We start from the raw sequence: 17,500 nt of genomic DNA, 5'->3' as shown, positions 1-17,500 counted from the left end.
ATTAGCAACATGTATTCAACTTCATCTACATCGTCATTTTTACCATAAATGCATATAGAGTTTGCAATCTACCTATTACCATAAAATCCATTTATTCGAAAAGGTAGCCGAGTAAAGAGCAGAACAAAAGTGAGAAACGCGGCTTCCCGTGAATCAAATAAACCGATATTGCTATTCTATTTCGTTTAATTTATTCCCCTCTCCGGTGTCCAACGTAATATATTGTAGGACCAGGAGGATTAGGAAAAAGCGGAGGGTTCCATTGCCGATGTCACAAGTTGCTCAGTAGACAAGCGATCTTTATGCAGGATAAAACTGGTCTATGTGAATTGCAACGAAACTGAAGTGAAATGAACATTTATTTTTATTCTGAACATTTCTAATACGTTGAAACAAACTGACAAATGGACTTAGGCCACTTACAAAATAAAAATTTGCATCATTCTATTAACCAGCTAAATTCCTTTTTACAAAATCTTTGTGCTTTCAAATATATTAGTCACAGTTTACTTCAGAATGAAAAGGTAACGTAGAAATGTAAATATTATAATTGTTAGCTTGATTTTGCTCGAAAATGGTCTTTGGTCACTTTCAAAATAAACGGCTCATTTGTTTTTACTTGCAGCCACGGCTAGTTAAACTATCAAAGGTATTTGAAGCGATCTCCTGCTTTGTATTTTTGTATTTGTGACATTTTTCTCGTGCATGAGCGATATAAAATTTGGATAAATACAATAAATATATTTGGAAAGTATTTCGATAAATACATCCTTGTTATTTTGATTAAGTACTGTAACATAGTCATTTCTAGTGCTCCGTAAACTAAAGCTGTCTATTAAGCAGCTACGAATCTCGAGGTCGCGAGTGCGAGTCCTCTTGTGCTCGGCTGGCTTCTCTCCCTAAAATCGTCAGTGACCTAAGCGGCTGCGTGTGGCCCCAGGACATTTTCCATAACTTTCCATTTTTGTTAATAAGTTTATGAGAGTTTTCTTGCACCCCTTCTATTTCTAACTTGAGTTTGAGGGCTCCAAAATTTTTACCGCTTGGAGCCTCCACTTGACATGAGCCGCCACTGAAAATCGTACAATATTACAAAACAATAGAGTGTATTTTTGCGATTGAGCAGCTCGCAGGTAAACGCACCCTTAGTACAAGCAAGCGGGCATTCGTTCTCCTTATCGGCGCTTCGACAGATCGGTTTTCCGCTCGCGTGCAGAAAGCGAGTAACCGGCTAGCACGAAGCATTCGGGTCCCGGGTTCATCGTGCAATCGGTCGATAAACCGAACGGACTCGATATATCGGCTTGGTTTGGGCCCGCATAAGCCCGCGACGAGTGCACAGGGTTCGAATTTTCGAGACGTCCACGTACCGACTCGCGTCTTCGACTATTCTAATGATTTGTACGCGTAAAAATGCGTCCCCGGTTCTGCGACGTGACGAGCCGAGACGACTTGTCGACGAGTCGACTAGGCAACGAGCAGGGCTAGCGCGAAAGGCGAAGGTTGCGTGCAACCTCGAAGTCGTTAACCATGCCGCTCTTGGAGGCAAACCCTCGCCCCTGCTGCAACTGCCGCGCCGATTTCTAATCAGACGAAAAGAAAGAAGGAGAGAGGGATAGAGCGAGAGAAAGAGAAGAGAACCACGCGTTACGCGCCCCTACGAACGCACGGCGCGGTGTTCGATCGAGCCGGAGCCGTTTGACCACAGCCACGATCAATTCCTCGGCTTGCCGATTAGCTCGACCGTTCTCCGTGACTGTTTCTCTTCACTGCTCGAGATTCGAGCCGCGTCAAAACCGTATCTCGCCGTATCGTCGAGCCGTTGGTTTCCGTTCGCATCGTGGCGAACGTCTTTCAAAAGAATCGTCAGCCCCACGAACGGAAATCGAACGACTCTCGAGCCCGAGGGAAGAGACGTCGCGACGGTTTCGAACCGAACAGCGACATCGTCTCGAGAGAGACTCTCTTCCAAGTTCCTTGTTTGCGATCCGAATTTCGCGAGCGGGTGCGTCGCGTCTCATTTCGCAGTATCCATTATTTCTACGGGGATTTTAATGCCGTTCGGGGATCCCGTTTTCCCTGGAATCATCGCAATTCCCGGTCGATGGGGCTTATATTCCGCTGTAGCGTCTTTGTTCGTCGACGGTACAATAGCAAACGTTATAGTTCCGTTTATCGTCGATGGTCCTCGACGCGGCGAATCGTGACTTCCACTGCTAGATAGCAAGAAACGCCTTCCTAACGAAGGATCGGAACGCGATACCAGGAACAACCTCGGACTTGTACGCACCCTAGAACTGAATATACATAGTCGTACGCGAACCGAAGCGTCAACGACGTCCCAAAGGGCTCTCGCCCTGTCGGTTTTGCCACACCTCGTAACCCAAATACTAAAACTATTAACAACCTTGGCTCTCTCTCTCTCTCTCTTTTTCTCTCCTTCCTTCTTTCTCGCGTCGTATGTTCTTCTTTTGCTTTACGACCCGACGCGAACGAATCCGATCGATTCGCTGATTCGATTCGCGCGAAAACGACGACGCGAGTTCGACGGTAGGCGTACAGGCTACAGACACATACCGTCGCGTCACGAAAAATCACGTGCTATCACGATACATATATATTTTTAACGCTAAACTTACCGAGCCTTAAAAGTAACTGGTACATTTTCGCTTATAAGAATAACAAGATTGATTTTATTTAGACTTTGTGCAGCTCCTATTGTAAAGCGTGCTCTACTAAAGATATCTACAGAGTGTGCCAAAATTCCTTCAACAGCCGGAAATGGGAGGTTCCTGAGATCATTTGAAGCAACATTTTCCTTTACAAAAATGTTATCCGCGGCTTTGCTTAGGAATTATTAACGAAAAACACGAACCAATTAGAGCGCGACTTAGACGCGAGTTGGCACAGTCGGCCGGCGCGCTAACTGTCTATTGGCCGACTGTGCCACCTCGCGTCTAAGTCGCGCTCTAATTGGTCCGTGTTTTTCGTTAATAACTCCTAAACAAAGCCGCGGATAACATTTTTGTAAAGGAAAATGTTGCTTCAAATGATCTCAGTAACCTCCCATTTCCGGCTGTTGAAGGAATTTTGGGACACCCTGTATACAACCATTTCGTATGAAATCACTTTTATAATTTCAATAATTGCAAAATAAAAAATCTGGAACTGGTCATTTGGACCGGTGGTGGTAGGTTTAGTGTTGAATTATTATGTAGTGATGTGTAACCTTTGCGCACGAATATGACAGTATCATGGTACTGGTTAGGGATGGGATCAAGTACCTCGCAAACAGGTTCGAACTTTGATTAATTGAATTCGAACTCTCTATAAGTACTTCGAAAAACAGAAATAGTACTCGTAAGTATACGAGAACCTATGCCAGACAGTTTTGAACCTTTTACAAGTACGGAACCTTTTACGTAAACGGAAATAATACTTGCAAGTATATTCGAATCTTGGTCGAACAGATTCGAAACTTTTATGAATATCGTACCAGAAATTCTCTGATTTTTCTAATCATTACGTTTTTTTTACCGTTCAAATCAATTGAAGACTTAAATGAAAACCGGGACAAGTGCTAAAATCATAGTTCTGAGTTATCCCTTTCTGAAAACTCCTATATAGAGAACCATGTGAAGTGCCAAAGAATAATACGTGAAAAGTGTGCTAGCATTGTGTGTGCATTGGAGCTAGCACATAACCCGCTTTTCAGGTTATTGGCGATGGAACTTAGAACGGTTTTAAGTGAAAAAATTTATGTTTGTATTTTTGGCACTTATCCCGGTTATCATTTCGAGTCTTCAATTATTTTGTCCCTGGATAAAAAAAGAAATAGGATAAAGTCAAGTATTGTAAATGAAATGTTACGAATTCAATAAAGAAACTGCTTAAAACCTACTATGCAGTTCTGATTTCCAAGATTCGAGTACTACTTGTGAAAGATTCGATTCCTTTCAACATCGAAGTACTTATAAGTATCTTTTCGAAACTTGTAAGTACTCATTCCGAGGTTCGATATCAGTTTGAACGAATACTTTTCAGATATAATCATTGAAACATTATTGCTTTTAAGTAGTAATTCAAACCCATGAAATGAAACTTGGTTATTGAAATTGTCTCGGATTCGTGAGTACATATTGAACTTGATCCCATCCCTAGTACTGGTACTGGTATGAGAGAACCAGAGAAAATGTGAAAATAGTCGATCTATATTCCGACAATTGTTAGACATTATTAATTAAATTCTCCTTCTGTATTTATTTGAATTCAGTCACTCACTAGTGCTCACTGGTACACGGTACACTCAGCCCTACGGGTGAACGTCGCGTATGCGACGCGCGAATCGCGATTCGCGTGTTTCTCTGTGTACGAGTTTTAATCGACGCGCGTCTCCTCGTTCTCGGCTGACCGATCGTCTAATTTGAAAGTCTAAACGCGAGGAACGGGGACAGACCGTCGAAAACACGCTCCCGATCTCTTCGTTTGTACAAGAATTACGCGTATGCTAATATATCGAGCCTCTGAAAGCCGGCGTTAATTAAATACAAATCCAACAGACCACACGAGACTCGACGCGTCGCGTCTGTTCTTTCTCGACGCAGACCTCCGTCGCCGACTGTTTCTCGAACATTTGTACCTGTCCCCGGAATGATATACGAGTCCGTTCGTTAGCGTCGCGAGTGTGGAAATTGTGCAAGCAACTGCGACGAACATGGGAAATCGTTGTGCTATCGGACGCCGATCCGATGTACTAGGTGTCTAGCCGCTGATAGTAGAATCGGGCAGATAGAGAAGAGAATTTCAGGCCCTGTTTTTGGGACCATCGGGTTCGGTACATATGCGTTCGATCGAGGCTGACATTTTTTACGAAACACTTTCAGTGCGAATCCATCAACCTGAAAATTCCGTAAAATTATCAGGTGTGCAAATAAATTTCTTTCCCTTTTTTTCTACGATCATAACTTCTGACAGAATTCGAATTACTTCCCGATTTTTCTGCCATTTGAAAGAGCGTTCTTTTAGTTTTAAGAAGAGTCGTGATGAGGACTCTAACAGTTTCCAGTCCTATGCAACAATTTCAAGCAATATGGCGTGCGAGAAGCATCATTTGCGTCGCTGCTTACTTTTTGCGTTCCAGTTTAGGAAATCAGCTGTTGAAGCCACTGAAATGATTTTTGCAGCACTGGGAAAGAACGCTGTATCTTACAGAACATCCAAAAAGTGGTACCAAAGATTTAAAGCCGGATATTTTTATTTGGAAGACGTTGATCGCGTTCAGGTGCACCGAGACAGTTTGATGACGGTCAGTTAGAGGAATTGCTCAACGAAAATCCGACCCAGACGCAAGAAGAATTGGCAGATAGATTGGGAGTCAGCTGACAAGATTTTATTACATTTTATGTACGTAAAACTTGAATTTGGAATAAAAGGGGACAGAACTGATTTGCACACCTAATCAATAACTGAATGAAATAAAAATTGAAAGGTTAAGATGTATGATAGGGTAACTATGTACCGATTACTACTGTATCGTGCTTCATCGTACTTTATTTCAATATCATTCCTAATTTGAAATGTTATTCAATATTATTCCTAACATGAAATGATAATATGTGTAAGCATTTTGTGAAAGAATGGTGTTCTGAATTAAAAAAAAATTGGTGGTGGACGGAACCTAATACAACGTAAGAAAGTATTAAAAAATAAAATCGATAACATGTACGTATTATTGCGGACGAAAGAGAGCCAAGTACCAATTACTGTGGATTAGAATTCGAAACATATGAGCGTATATACGGCATTAATTTAAATAAATCCTGAGTACAGTAACAAATAATTTCTTTATTTATTACTAGAATGCTGATCTTTATGCAAGATCAAAAATGCTTGCATTGATTGCAAGATACTGGAGTCAAATAAAAATGTCTTTCTCCATTTAATTATCTTATTCAAGTGAAACTGACACACTGGTGGATTAAAAAGACAACAGAAATTTCTTTTTATATTGTCATTGTATCTAAATGATAATGATATCAAGAATGTGTGCAATCATGTGAACAACAGTCCTTTGGTGATCGATATAGAAGAAAAATGGTTTTATTTTTGTCTTTTTTGAAGAATATTTTTCAAATCCTGAGATGTCAACAAATTCCATTCGTTCTTTTTCGCGTGTTTTTTTTCACGTAGAATTGTCTGTTGGACCACCAGTTTCCAGGTAGTCTGTATACCTTGTCGTATCTGGATCACGATCGAGATGGATCGAAAGACCGCGTAATTACTGAGAGCTATCGATCACCTGAGCGACAAACGAGGCGTCGCGACGCGGTAAAAAAGGAGTTAGAGTAACCGCGGCAGTTTGACGTCCGGTGTATCGTTGCATCGGTGGCGTTTCTGACGCGAAACGTACACCGAGCAAACAGTTCATCGTCCGACGCGACGCACGGTTGTCCCTTGTCAACATCGCTCGGTCGGCTTCGTCGCTTCGACGGGACTTCGATTCCTGTTGACGACGCGTCGCGGCCGTCGCGCAATCGACAAAATGGGCTTGAAAATCGAATACGATTAACCATGGAACAATCGCGTGTTCTGCGACCATTATCTTTTAGAGATCGCTTACGAGATCAGAGGGAAACTGAAAATGTCGCAGCAAATATTACCTTCCATTCATTTCGAAATGAAAGACCTTCAGGAATGCTAGTGCGAGACTGGTTAATAATAATCGAATCGTAATTACATATAACGGTGAAATCGATAATGTTATAAATAGACTGCGGATTTTATGCATTCATGACAACAATGGGTAAACGCAATTTAAAGCAGTGGACATATTAAGAAGATTTGAAGATATCAACGTATCGGCTTCAGCTTAATCAGATAATTACAAAAAGAAAGATGTTTTTATTTCGTTTCGTGTCATGCAATCAATACAAATATTTTTTGTTTTGCAGAAAGATCCGCAGTCTGGTTGTAAGTTCAGGAATGCTACTGTGAAACTGGTTAATAATAATCGAATCGTAATTACATCTGACGGTGAAATCGATAATGTTATAAATAGACTGCGGATTTTATGCATTTATGACAACAATGGGTAAGCGCAATTTAAAGCAGTGGACATATTAAGAAGATTTGAAGATATCAGCGTATCGGCTCCAGCTTAATCGGATAATTAGAAAAAGAAAGCAATTTTTATTTCGTTCCGTGTCATGCAATCAATACAAATATTTTTTATTTTGCACAAAGATCCTCAGTCTAGTTATAAGTTACTCTACTCTTTTTCTTGCATACGTGTCACAACCAAATTCATACATTAACGTTCATGCTTATTAATCTTAGATTTATTATTATTATATTATTAATCTTAGAATTAATAGAATAGATCCTTCTCTAACATAAGTGTGATCTAGAGGTAATTTTCGGCATACTGAACTTATTGAGGAAGAAAATTAATTTTTATTTTGCTCCAGTTTGTTGCAATCAGAGTTGGGCATTAATCAATTAAAATTATAACCAAGGTTGATTGATTAATGTGTACGATTAAAAAGGGTAATCATTGAAATCATTGAAAAATGATTGGTTCAATCGATTGATGAAGTTAATCGTCAATCGCTGATTAAAAAAAGAAATCATCGAAAAATCGGAGACTGATTTAATCAATCGTTGAAGTTAATCACCACACGTTGTATCCATAAATTGTAATGAGGAGGGAGAGAGAGACAGAGAGACAGGGAGATGGAGAATTGACAGAAATATATCTCAACAAAAATTCAGTTTACATTTTTTTCAGTATGCATACAGTTTTGATTCCGTATTTCAATTCGAAATTTCAGCAGTTAATCATTAATCAATTATCCGATTGACGATTACAATTAAAAAGAATATAATCGTTAACCGCAATTAACGACTAAAGTAAGAGTTTAATTGTTAATTGCAATTAACGATTGAAGTAGAAATTTATTCGTCAATCGTTGATTAAATTTTTCCCAACTCTAACACAGGACCAGCATTATATGTTTGTATCTTTTCCACGAACCGCAGACTTTGATATAGAATTGATCACATCCTGAAGAAAATATACCGTTCAATTTGGTTGCTCGTTTATTTCAATCGCACTCCTCCGCATCCATCAAATGGGTGTACGTCTGGTCGATCTACTCCATTCAGTTCGATAAATGAAGAGGAAATAATTTAGTCCGGCAAGCTCACTGCTGTGCGTCGCAGTCCTTCTTAGAACGATCCCTTTCTTTGTTCCGCGTTTCCAAACGACAGGGAAGTCGATCGATGATTTAGGAGAACTGTAGATATAGCAAATCGAACCGTTCGACGTATTGGCACGGTGCTTAAAAAGTGGGCCATGTTTACCGTGGCTTTGATTAAGCCTCGGGCATCTTAGCGCCGGTAAAATTGGCCCGTTGATGCGTTTGTTCACGTTCTCTCCCCCTCTGTTCCCCGGAGAAGTTAAACGGCGAGGTTTCTCGATCGGGAAACCATTTTCTCGGAGGGGGCGGGGGCGTCTTCGAACACATCGCGTCTCTCGGATCGAAAGAGTTATACGGGAGCATGGATCGGCCAGAATAGCCGGAACGAGGCTCGTATGTACACATCGGATCTTGACGACTGACGGTTTTAAAGCCCGACCCCGGACTCATCCTGGAAACCGATAAAAATCAGGCCAGATTTTAAGAAGGTCGTAAGTTCGTTTTCCGATGGTGTTCAACAGTTGGTCGAGGGATGGCAGTCGCTTTTCCACGGGGGCTGTCGAAGAAACGCGTCGCCTAAATATAACTTAGGCTATTTCCGAAATCGGTGAGTGTCGGTGAGAGAAGCGATGACGGTTCTCGGTCATCGGGGGAAAAGCGGAGGAAATGGGAGAAAACTGGGGAAACAATTTAAGGAACGGCAGGAACGGAATGGAACACCGTCGCCGTCGTCGTTGCGTTGGAAAAAGGGGAAACGAACGCGTGCTCGCACGCGCGCGACGCTATTTATCGGTGCCACATGCGCGCAGGTGTCCGTGCGTGCTCCCGTCTATTTACGCGTTCTCTCTTCTCCTTCTCTTTCTCGTTCTGTCTCTCTTTTTCCGCGCCGGGAAAGGGGAGGAAAAGACGAACGGAGAGAGAAACGGATTCTACGTTTCGCCGACTCGAGTCAATTTACACCGGCGCGAGCTGGGGTGGCGTCTGAACCCCAAGCAACTCGGACACGGAAGGTCCTTGCCGATCGGCGATCACCGATCCCAGATCGCGGGGGACCCTTCTTCACTCCTATGGCTGCGCGTATCGTTTTCACGGTCTCTGTTTTCGGGAATTCTAACTCGCCGCGGGGACGAATAGGGTTTCCAGATACAACGCTCTCTCGTGCCTACAAACTTCCAGCTACGAGCTATCGACGGGACTTTCAATCGAAAAAGAAGCTGCGAAAGATCGGCCCTTTTGCGAGGACACTTCATGCGAAGAAGAAACGAAATATCGTAGTTGGAAGAGAAACAAAACACTGTGTCGTCTCTTTACCAATTTCTTTTGCAACTTGCACTTCTAGCTTCATCCTCCAACGCTATACGGATCGAAGATCATCTTCCGTTCATACCTGTTCGAGTTGCATAGAGTACTAGAGTTCGTTACCAACATTTGTTTCGCTATCTATTAGATATAGGGTAAGGTTGCTCAAGTCATACCAGTGCTTAAGTCGTACCACTTGAATTTTGAACGAACTACGGCGACAACAGCACATATAACGGCAACCAAATATACATCTGAGTCAACCAAGTTGCTTTACGTATTATTGTCTGCCCTAAACCAACCTCATTATAAATCCTGTCATCAAGTTTATTTCAATTTTCTCATAATTTTCTGCATATGTTTGGTAGTTAATCTTGCAAGTAAATTATTGATAAAATTGTGTTCCTTATTAAATATAAATTCAGTAGAATTTACATAATCGTTTGGTCGAAACGAAATCGTATTAATTTTATTCAGTTAGGTTATGTTTACTTTTTAAATTGAACTTCTGCCGTGTCTTAAGTCGTACCCATATGAGATTCCTAAGTCGTACTACCTCGTCAGTCGAAATAACGTCAAGGCAGAATAAGGAAAACATAAAAAATGCGGCAAATAAAAGAAACAAAATTTCGTTATAATAAATAACAACAATATTAACACAAGTTTTGAATAGCACATTTAATTTCTATTTATTGGATAAATCCTAAGTTTTACACGGTTTTTGTCTCAAGGGGAACGACTTGAGCAACCTTACCCTAGATCTATTCTATTCAGAATGCAAATGTTACGAACCATGAAAATGAAAAGAAGAAATAGTCTTGTTTTCCCCACGGTCGGTTTGGAAACTTTCCATTTTGCATAAAGATCCGGCAGACTGATTATTAGTAGACTGTGGATTTTATGCGAATATTTGTGACAAAAATGGGTGGGTGAGTGAGACATGAATATTCAAAACATACAAGGAATTTAAGGAAGAAATAAAGTTTTATTTCATTCCAGTATCATGCAATTAATGTAGAAAATGTTTATTTTGCATAAACAGCCGCGGTTCTATAGACTTCTCTGTCGCGCGCATGTTTCTCCCTCATCCACGCGCTCGACGCTCAAAAAATCCGCCACCGAAATATCCTCGTTCCCCACGCCTTTAACGAAACGCGCTCGTAAACTCGCTCACGGACGTCGAAATCAGCCGGATGTCGGAAGTATCGTTATCCCACATCCCCTTTCGACGTCTTCCGCGTTATAAATCCGTCGTCATTAGGAACATTGGACGCTAAAATCCGAAAAACAGGGTAGCCGCGAGAACGCGGGATCTTCGCGAACGCTAACTAACCCTCCGGCCAGTGTATCGATTAAACGTTCACCTTGACACAGGTTATTTCCTCGAAACTGACCGTGCGTGAGTCCTCGCCGTTAAAGTTCGCGCCGACCACCACACCGTCTCGAAGTCTCGACATCCTAGCGTTGTGGAACGTTCGTTCATTCGGCCCCACTGAATAAACTCTCTCGTCGAATTTCCACGGCGCGGCGTGACTGTGGCCGCTTTACGACATCTATAATGAAATACGTGGTCCAAGCGGAGAACGATCAAACATCCAGGCTCCGTATCCGCTTCGGGAACGACTATCGATCACGGTCAAACCGAGTCCTGTTCTAAAGAAAGATCCTATCTTTCAAATGATCTTCTTGGAAGTTGCTCGCGATTTGAATCGCGTCGTATAAAAATAGACAAATCGAAATGCTCTACGATGTTCAATGACGTGTTGCACTTGATAGCTAGAACGCCATTTTTATACCTGAAACACAAATTAATCTGTGTTTACTAGGGTGGACCTTATTTTTCAACCACACTCATAGGTTCTTATGGTTCAAGAGTTATAGTAAAATGTCACCAAATATCTTTAAAACACTAATAACTTGCGTGGGAGGACCATGTGGAAAGTAAATCACGCGCATACAGTTACTCGAATTAATATTCGGACGCTTTTAAAAAAGACGATAACTTTTTTAATATTGTATTATACGATATGAACTTTTTAATACGAGTAACTATATATAGGGAAAACTGTACTGAAAATATTACAATTTGTAATAATTAGACTGCGGATTTTTATGCATTTATGAAAAAATTGGTTGGGTAAAAGATGAAATAGTTGAAGATTCGAAAAATTTCAGAACATTGTTTTTATTGGAACAAAGTCATTAGGGGATAAAATCAATTTTTATTTTACTTCTTCTTCCCACAATGAATACAGAACATTTTTATTTTCCGTAAAGATCCGCAGTCTAGTAATAATTCTGTACTATTTGAAACTCAAAAGATATTCGTTATCAAAGGTAAGGAATTTTGACAATTTCCCTGTGCATTATTTTTTTAATTCATTATTTAAATTAATTTTTAATTGCCAGTGTAAATACTTATCGTGAAGGAATTCTCTTCACTTCAAAAGAAGAGCAGAGCAAATATACATGTTAAACGGGTTAGCCAGGGTATCCAGATGGAGATGAGCATCTTTTTTCTGCGAAACACACATACTATTTTCAAAATGTCCAACTTTAAGTGTTCGTTACGATTACAATTTTTATTATGTTCTATTAATTTCTTTATTTGCGAGGTACATGGATATTTAGGAAACAATACGAACTTTGTACATGTCAATATGAGAAAGTTCATTTTTCGACGAAATGTCACTCGATTTTCCAATCCGGACTACTGTGGGCGGCGTGAAAAAAATACAAAAAAATTTCAGTAGGTATAACTAAGGTCCACCCTAATCTGCATTCACTGATTCACTGCTAGAATGTCACAAGCATGAGAGACGCTGTCTTGAATATTTTACCAAATGCCACGTTGCATTTAATAAAATGGTACAACTATACGCGACACTGTGTTGAACATTTCACAAAATGATACGTTACATTTGCAGGAGTGTTATAATTAGTCCGCGGATTTTATGCATTCATGGCAAAAATGTGTGGGTTCAATTTAAAACAGCAGACAGGTTAAAATGATTTAAGAATGCTAATCTATTTTTCTCAGCTTGTTAAAATTATTAAATTAGGAATAAACTGTTTACGTGGCTCCAGTCACTTGCAATTGGAGCAAGCAATTTTTATTTTGCATAAAGATCCGCAGTCTAGTTACAATAATACGAGTTGCTGTGTTGAACATTTCACGAAATGACACGTTACATTTTAATAGAACGTTCCAACCACGAGATACACTGCCTCGACTGTTAACAATAGTTATGAGCGATCGAAATTAATTTATTTCATCGAATAACTGTCATGGGCGATCAAAATAAATTTCTCTCATCGACAACTATTCTGGGTGACCAAAATAAATTTCTCCCATGTTATGAGCGCGATCGAAATAAATTTCTCTCATTGATAACTGTTATAAGTGATCGAAATGAATTTCTCTTAACGATAACAGTTACCAACAAGATAAAAAATTTTCGGTTACTTATAATCCTTATTTGTAACCAATACGATTTTAGTCGATGAAATACTTCTTATTCTCTTTTTAGTTATAACAGTTATGGTCCCTGTATAAAAATCTACAATGATCTTGTTATTTCTCAGCCTTAGAGTAGCTTTAAAAAGAAATTGAAAGTGGGTTATTGACATAAGGGTTAGGACGAGCACAGTAGGGATGTTGTAAGATTATTTTAGGTTGCAGGAGCTCGAAGATAGATAGTTCTTCGGTTGTTGCCGGGTGTTCCTTTAATTTCGTAGAGTAGGGTAATTGCTATAGTGGGCAGACGCCGAACGCGATTCAATATTAATTCTTTGAAGAACCGTGCGCAAAAGTCATAGGTCACGGATTCTCGCTACCGCGCAGTGTTTCTCTTTCAGAATTGTATTTCTCGCAATCGGATCTGGCAGTGAGGGTTCCTTATTCGCCATCGGGGCAAATCAAATTGCTCGAGCTGAGGACGTTGAGGAACGATTCGACGGAGCCGAGGAATGTTAAATATAGCGTTACAGCAGCTCATGAAGGCGACGTCGCTTCCATAGATCCTGAAACTAACGCACTTCGGTTGCAATCGTCGAATCGAGGTAAGCACTCGCGAACCGGGGATAGACAGTTGAAACTAATTGTCTGTCAATCATCTTCGATTACGTAGATCAGTTCAAACGAGATATGATCACTGTCGTGGTCCTGGCAGAGGAGAAGGCGGCCAGCAACCAAGCCTTCCTGGAGATCAAGGTCCAACCGATCCTTGAGGATCAAAAGACAGTCAATTGCTCGGAATACATTGAGGTAAATCCGCCATTGACTATCGAATAGGATACTTCGGCGACATTTTGGGAATAGATTATTACATATCAGGAATGGAAATGTCTGTTGATTTTAGCGAGTTTTCTGCCATTCCGGTGAATCGTAAGTTAACTCGGGGAATACCATGTTTGAGTACATTTTAACTCTATCTTTCAACTGAGCACTTTATGGCGATAAAATTTAAGTGGTAGTTCAACGAATGCAATAAGAGGATCAGTATACACCGGAGAAATGACATTTACCCTCGTTCACTTTTTAATACCGCGAATTGGGACGTTTATATTCCGGGAACGAAACTGGACCACAATCTATTTTATTCACTTCAGTGTAATTTAAGACATGATAACGCTTGAATGGGCTTCTGACGGCAGTTGAGAACGCCGAAAATCTTTGCTTTTCTGTCGGAAAATATTCAACGTTAATTTTACCAGCGACTAGACTGCGGATCTTTATGCGAAGTTAAACTTGTATGCGAGTCAATTGAACGAAAATAAAGCTAAGTAGAGATCGACTTCTGGTAATAATTTCAATTTAATTAACAATTTCTGTGCTCTTTCAACCCTTTGCACTCGGAGCTATTCTAATTCGAGAACCGAATTTTTCCTCCGGACTGAAACATTTCCATTTTGTATGATTTTGACATAATATCAGATGATTGCATAAGTTTCTGCCCAATTTGAAAATACAATTCAATGGTTAAATTTTAAAGATTGATTAATGATTGGTAATATTAAAATTAAAAAATGGTTAAATTTTCTACAATTAAAAAAGAATAATGACTATATCTATAATTGATCAATAAAGTTGTATTCTTTAAAATTTAACCATTGAATTTTATTTTCAAATCGGGCACGAACTTATGCAATCATCTAATATCTCGTACAATACTTTTAGTATTTTATTAAAATATTAAATACAATTTAGTAATTTACTGAATACAAATTTAATAATGCAATAAATATTTGGAATAATGTTATAAAATTATCAGTGGCGTCTCCGAGTCACCACTCGAGTGCAAAGGGTTAATACAATCACCATTCTTGCTTACCATTTCTTTTTTCCCATAAACGCATAAAATCCGCAGTCTATTTCCGACCGATTTTCATTACTTTCGCTTGCAGGACATGTGCTTCTGGAACACGTCGACCTACAGGATCTACGAGAACCAACCTAGCACTATGATCGGCACCTTTGGACCCGCTGTTTACGGGGAACTATGCCCCAGCTTCCGGGTTACCGGCTACAAGCTGCTAAATGGCAAGTCCATTCAACTCGGGCACAGTCTGAAACAGTTTCTATAGTTCGCGAAACCGCGGCCGGAAGAATTAGCGTATTCGCATTCGACGGCTGTAGGTTTGACACGCTTTGGTGAACACCGCGTATTTTCGAAAATCTATAGTCGACTACTGCAATGCTCCGCGAGTTAAACGTGCACGGATAAACAGGATGACGGCATTCGGCTAAAAACTGGAACCCATGGAAAATGAGTGCCGCCATATTGACTACCAGAGATCTCTATTTCACGTGTAGTAAATGGATCAGGATCTCAATCCGTGTAATTTTTAATACCCGTGCATTTCTGTTTCACGGGTACACGTGGCACATGCGTTTATGTTTTTCGATCGTATTCGTTTCGACTGTTGATGTTGATGCGAGACAGCAATAAATTCCATGGTAAATTGGTCGACGTTATCACCGCGTATCAAAATACACGAATATTTGCGAAATTAAAATGTACGGGCAACCCTGTATTTAATATTACATGGATTAATATCCGGATTCGTTTATTACACGTGTACACACGTATTTTCATACACGTGAAAATATATAAATAGGGACCTGTAGTGTACACGGATAGTAGGTAGCCTGGTCGGGAAATCAATGAATTTACTATTCGCACTTACATTTATTAACGTCGAACAATTTACCGTGAATTTATTGCTGTCTCACTTGCGTCTCACTTCTAAGATTAACAGTCGAAAAGAATTCGATCGAAAAACATAAACGCATGAGTCGCCGGACTCGACCGGACTTATGTACAGGGATCCGTCTTCACAGATTCGTTTTCACGGACCCGTCCGAACGGATCCGTTTCCACGGATCCTTAATTCCTTGCTACACGGTTCACGAGCCATTCGGTTCACGTGTATTTTAGGCTACTTCAGCTTCGCTTCGCTGGAATCAAAATTATCCTAAAATTGCACACAAGAGATTGAGTGACAATTTCTATTAATTTGTACAGTGTGTGAAGAAATTATATGTCGCGGCTACCATAGGATGATTCTACACCACTGGTTCTTAACCAGTGATCCGCGAAATTTTTGCAAGTATTCTGCGAAATTCCGCGAAATATATTAAATATGTTTAACAATATATCTTCTAAAATATATTTATTTCAACGCGGAATGTTTTTGTTTACTTTTTGGATCATTACTTTTGGTGTTCCGCAAATTTTTCATGTAATCACAAGTGTTCCCCGACTTCAAAAAGGTAGAACCACTGTTCTACACCCTCGATTTGGTTGAAATTGAACTAAGGAAGGTTCCGCAAAATTGACCTTGACCTTGAATTTTAAGGTCAAAAGGTCAACAATTTTTTTTAATTGTATCGTATTTTACTCGTCGCTAGGATCAAAAGTGCTAAAGGAGCTATGGGTCGCAACTCAACGGCGACGAGTAAAATACGGTGCAATTACAGAAAAAAATTGTTGACCTTTTGACCTTAAAATTCAAGGTCAAGGTCAATTTTTCGGCACCTTCCTTAGTTCAATTTCAACCAAATCGAGGGTGTAGAATCATCCAGCCGCGACATATAATTTCTTTACACCCTGTAAATATATCGAATCAAAATCCGTATCGGCACGCGAATAAAATGGCGCAGGACCGCGTTACCGATATTATTCAGCCATAGAATTCGAAATAACATCGGACCTCGCTACCAATGTCGAACGTGTTAATGAGCTTTCGAAGCGGCAGCGCGGAACGGTTCGAACAATTTCTGGATCCGCGAGGAATCCCAACCGCACTCTCTCGCGCGCGAGCTCGATTAATTTATAAGCCCGCTTTACCCGTATCTCCCGGCCGCGAAAATTTATGTCTCGCGATTCTCCTGGTTCCGGGAACGCTCGGTGGTTCCAGGCATACACGAGGAAAACGTACGAACGTCGTTTAATTTCCAGGCACCGAATACTTTTATTCGGTGAACGAGACGCTGTTCGCGAACGCTTCGTTGGACAGAGACGTTATGGGACCGTGGCCATTGGGTCCGGGCCCGAAGATCAATTTGCAAGTGCAGTGCATCGTTTGGGAGGAGAACACTGGAAGACAGTATGCGCCGATCAAGCTCCTGGAAGTGGATATCCTCGATCAGGACGATAATCTTCCGGTCGCGCAAGGAAACGATTCTTTAACGATCAAGCTCGGCGACTTCACCGTGGTAAGCAGAGTTGCGTCGAATTACTTCATGAGTTATGATTATAAAGTAATTCGATTACATTCTATCGTATTATTCAAATTAAATTACAATGTAATTCGTGATTGAAGTCTCTCATTCTATTCGATTAAAATGTAATTCGTCTCTGCAATTGAAATACAATTACAAAATGCAATGTCTCGTTGACTATTCGGTTTAAATCAATACATTTGATACTCTACACTCTATCGATTCACGATGCGACGCTTTCAAAATTTTACGTAAGTCGTACAATTTTTCTTGTCCG

General features: G+C 40.3%; 1 protein-coding gene across 2 annotated transcripts in view; it reads left to right on the top strand.

Annotated features, from left to right (window-relative positions):
• Ret (protein kinase receptor Ret oncogene) overlaps positions 1 to 17,500 on the top strand; it is a 38,513-nt gene that overhangs the window by 5,545 nt on the left and 15,468 nt on the right. For both annotated transcript variants that reach the window (XM_076436570.1, XM_076436559.1), the window contains exons 2-5: positions 13,356 to 13,559; positions 13,628 to 13,764; positions 14,904 to 15,039; positions 16,961 to 17,217. In XM_076436570.1, coding sequence (XP_076292685.1) covers positions 13,356 to 13,559; positions 13,628 to 13,764; positions 14,904 to 15,039; positions 16,961 to 17,217 — 734 coding nt within the window. The remainder of the gene's footprint in view (positions 1 to 13,355; positions 13,560 to 13,627; positions 13,765 to 14,903; positions 15,040 to 16,960; positions 17,218 to 17,500) is intronic.

This window comes from Lasioglossum baleicum, chromosome 1 (assembly GCF_051020765.1).
Source record: "Lasioglossum baleicum chromosome 1, iyLasBale1, whole genome shotgun sequence".
In the NCBI taxonomy this organism is placed as follows: Eukaryota; Metazoa; Arthropoda; class Insecta; order Hymenoptera; family Halictidae; genus Lasioglossum; species Lasioglossum baleicum.
This window is presented reverse-complemented; position numbering and strand designations above follow the sequence as displayed.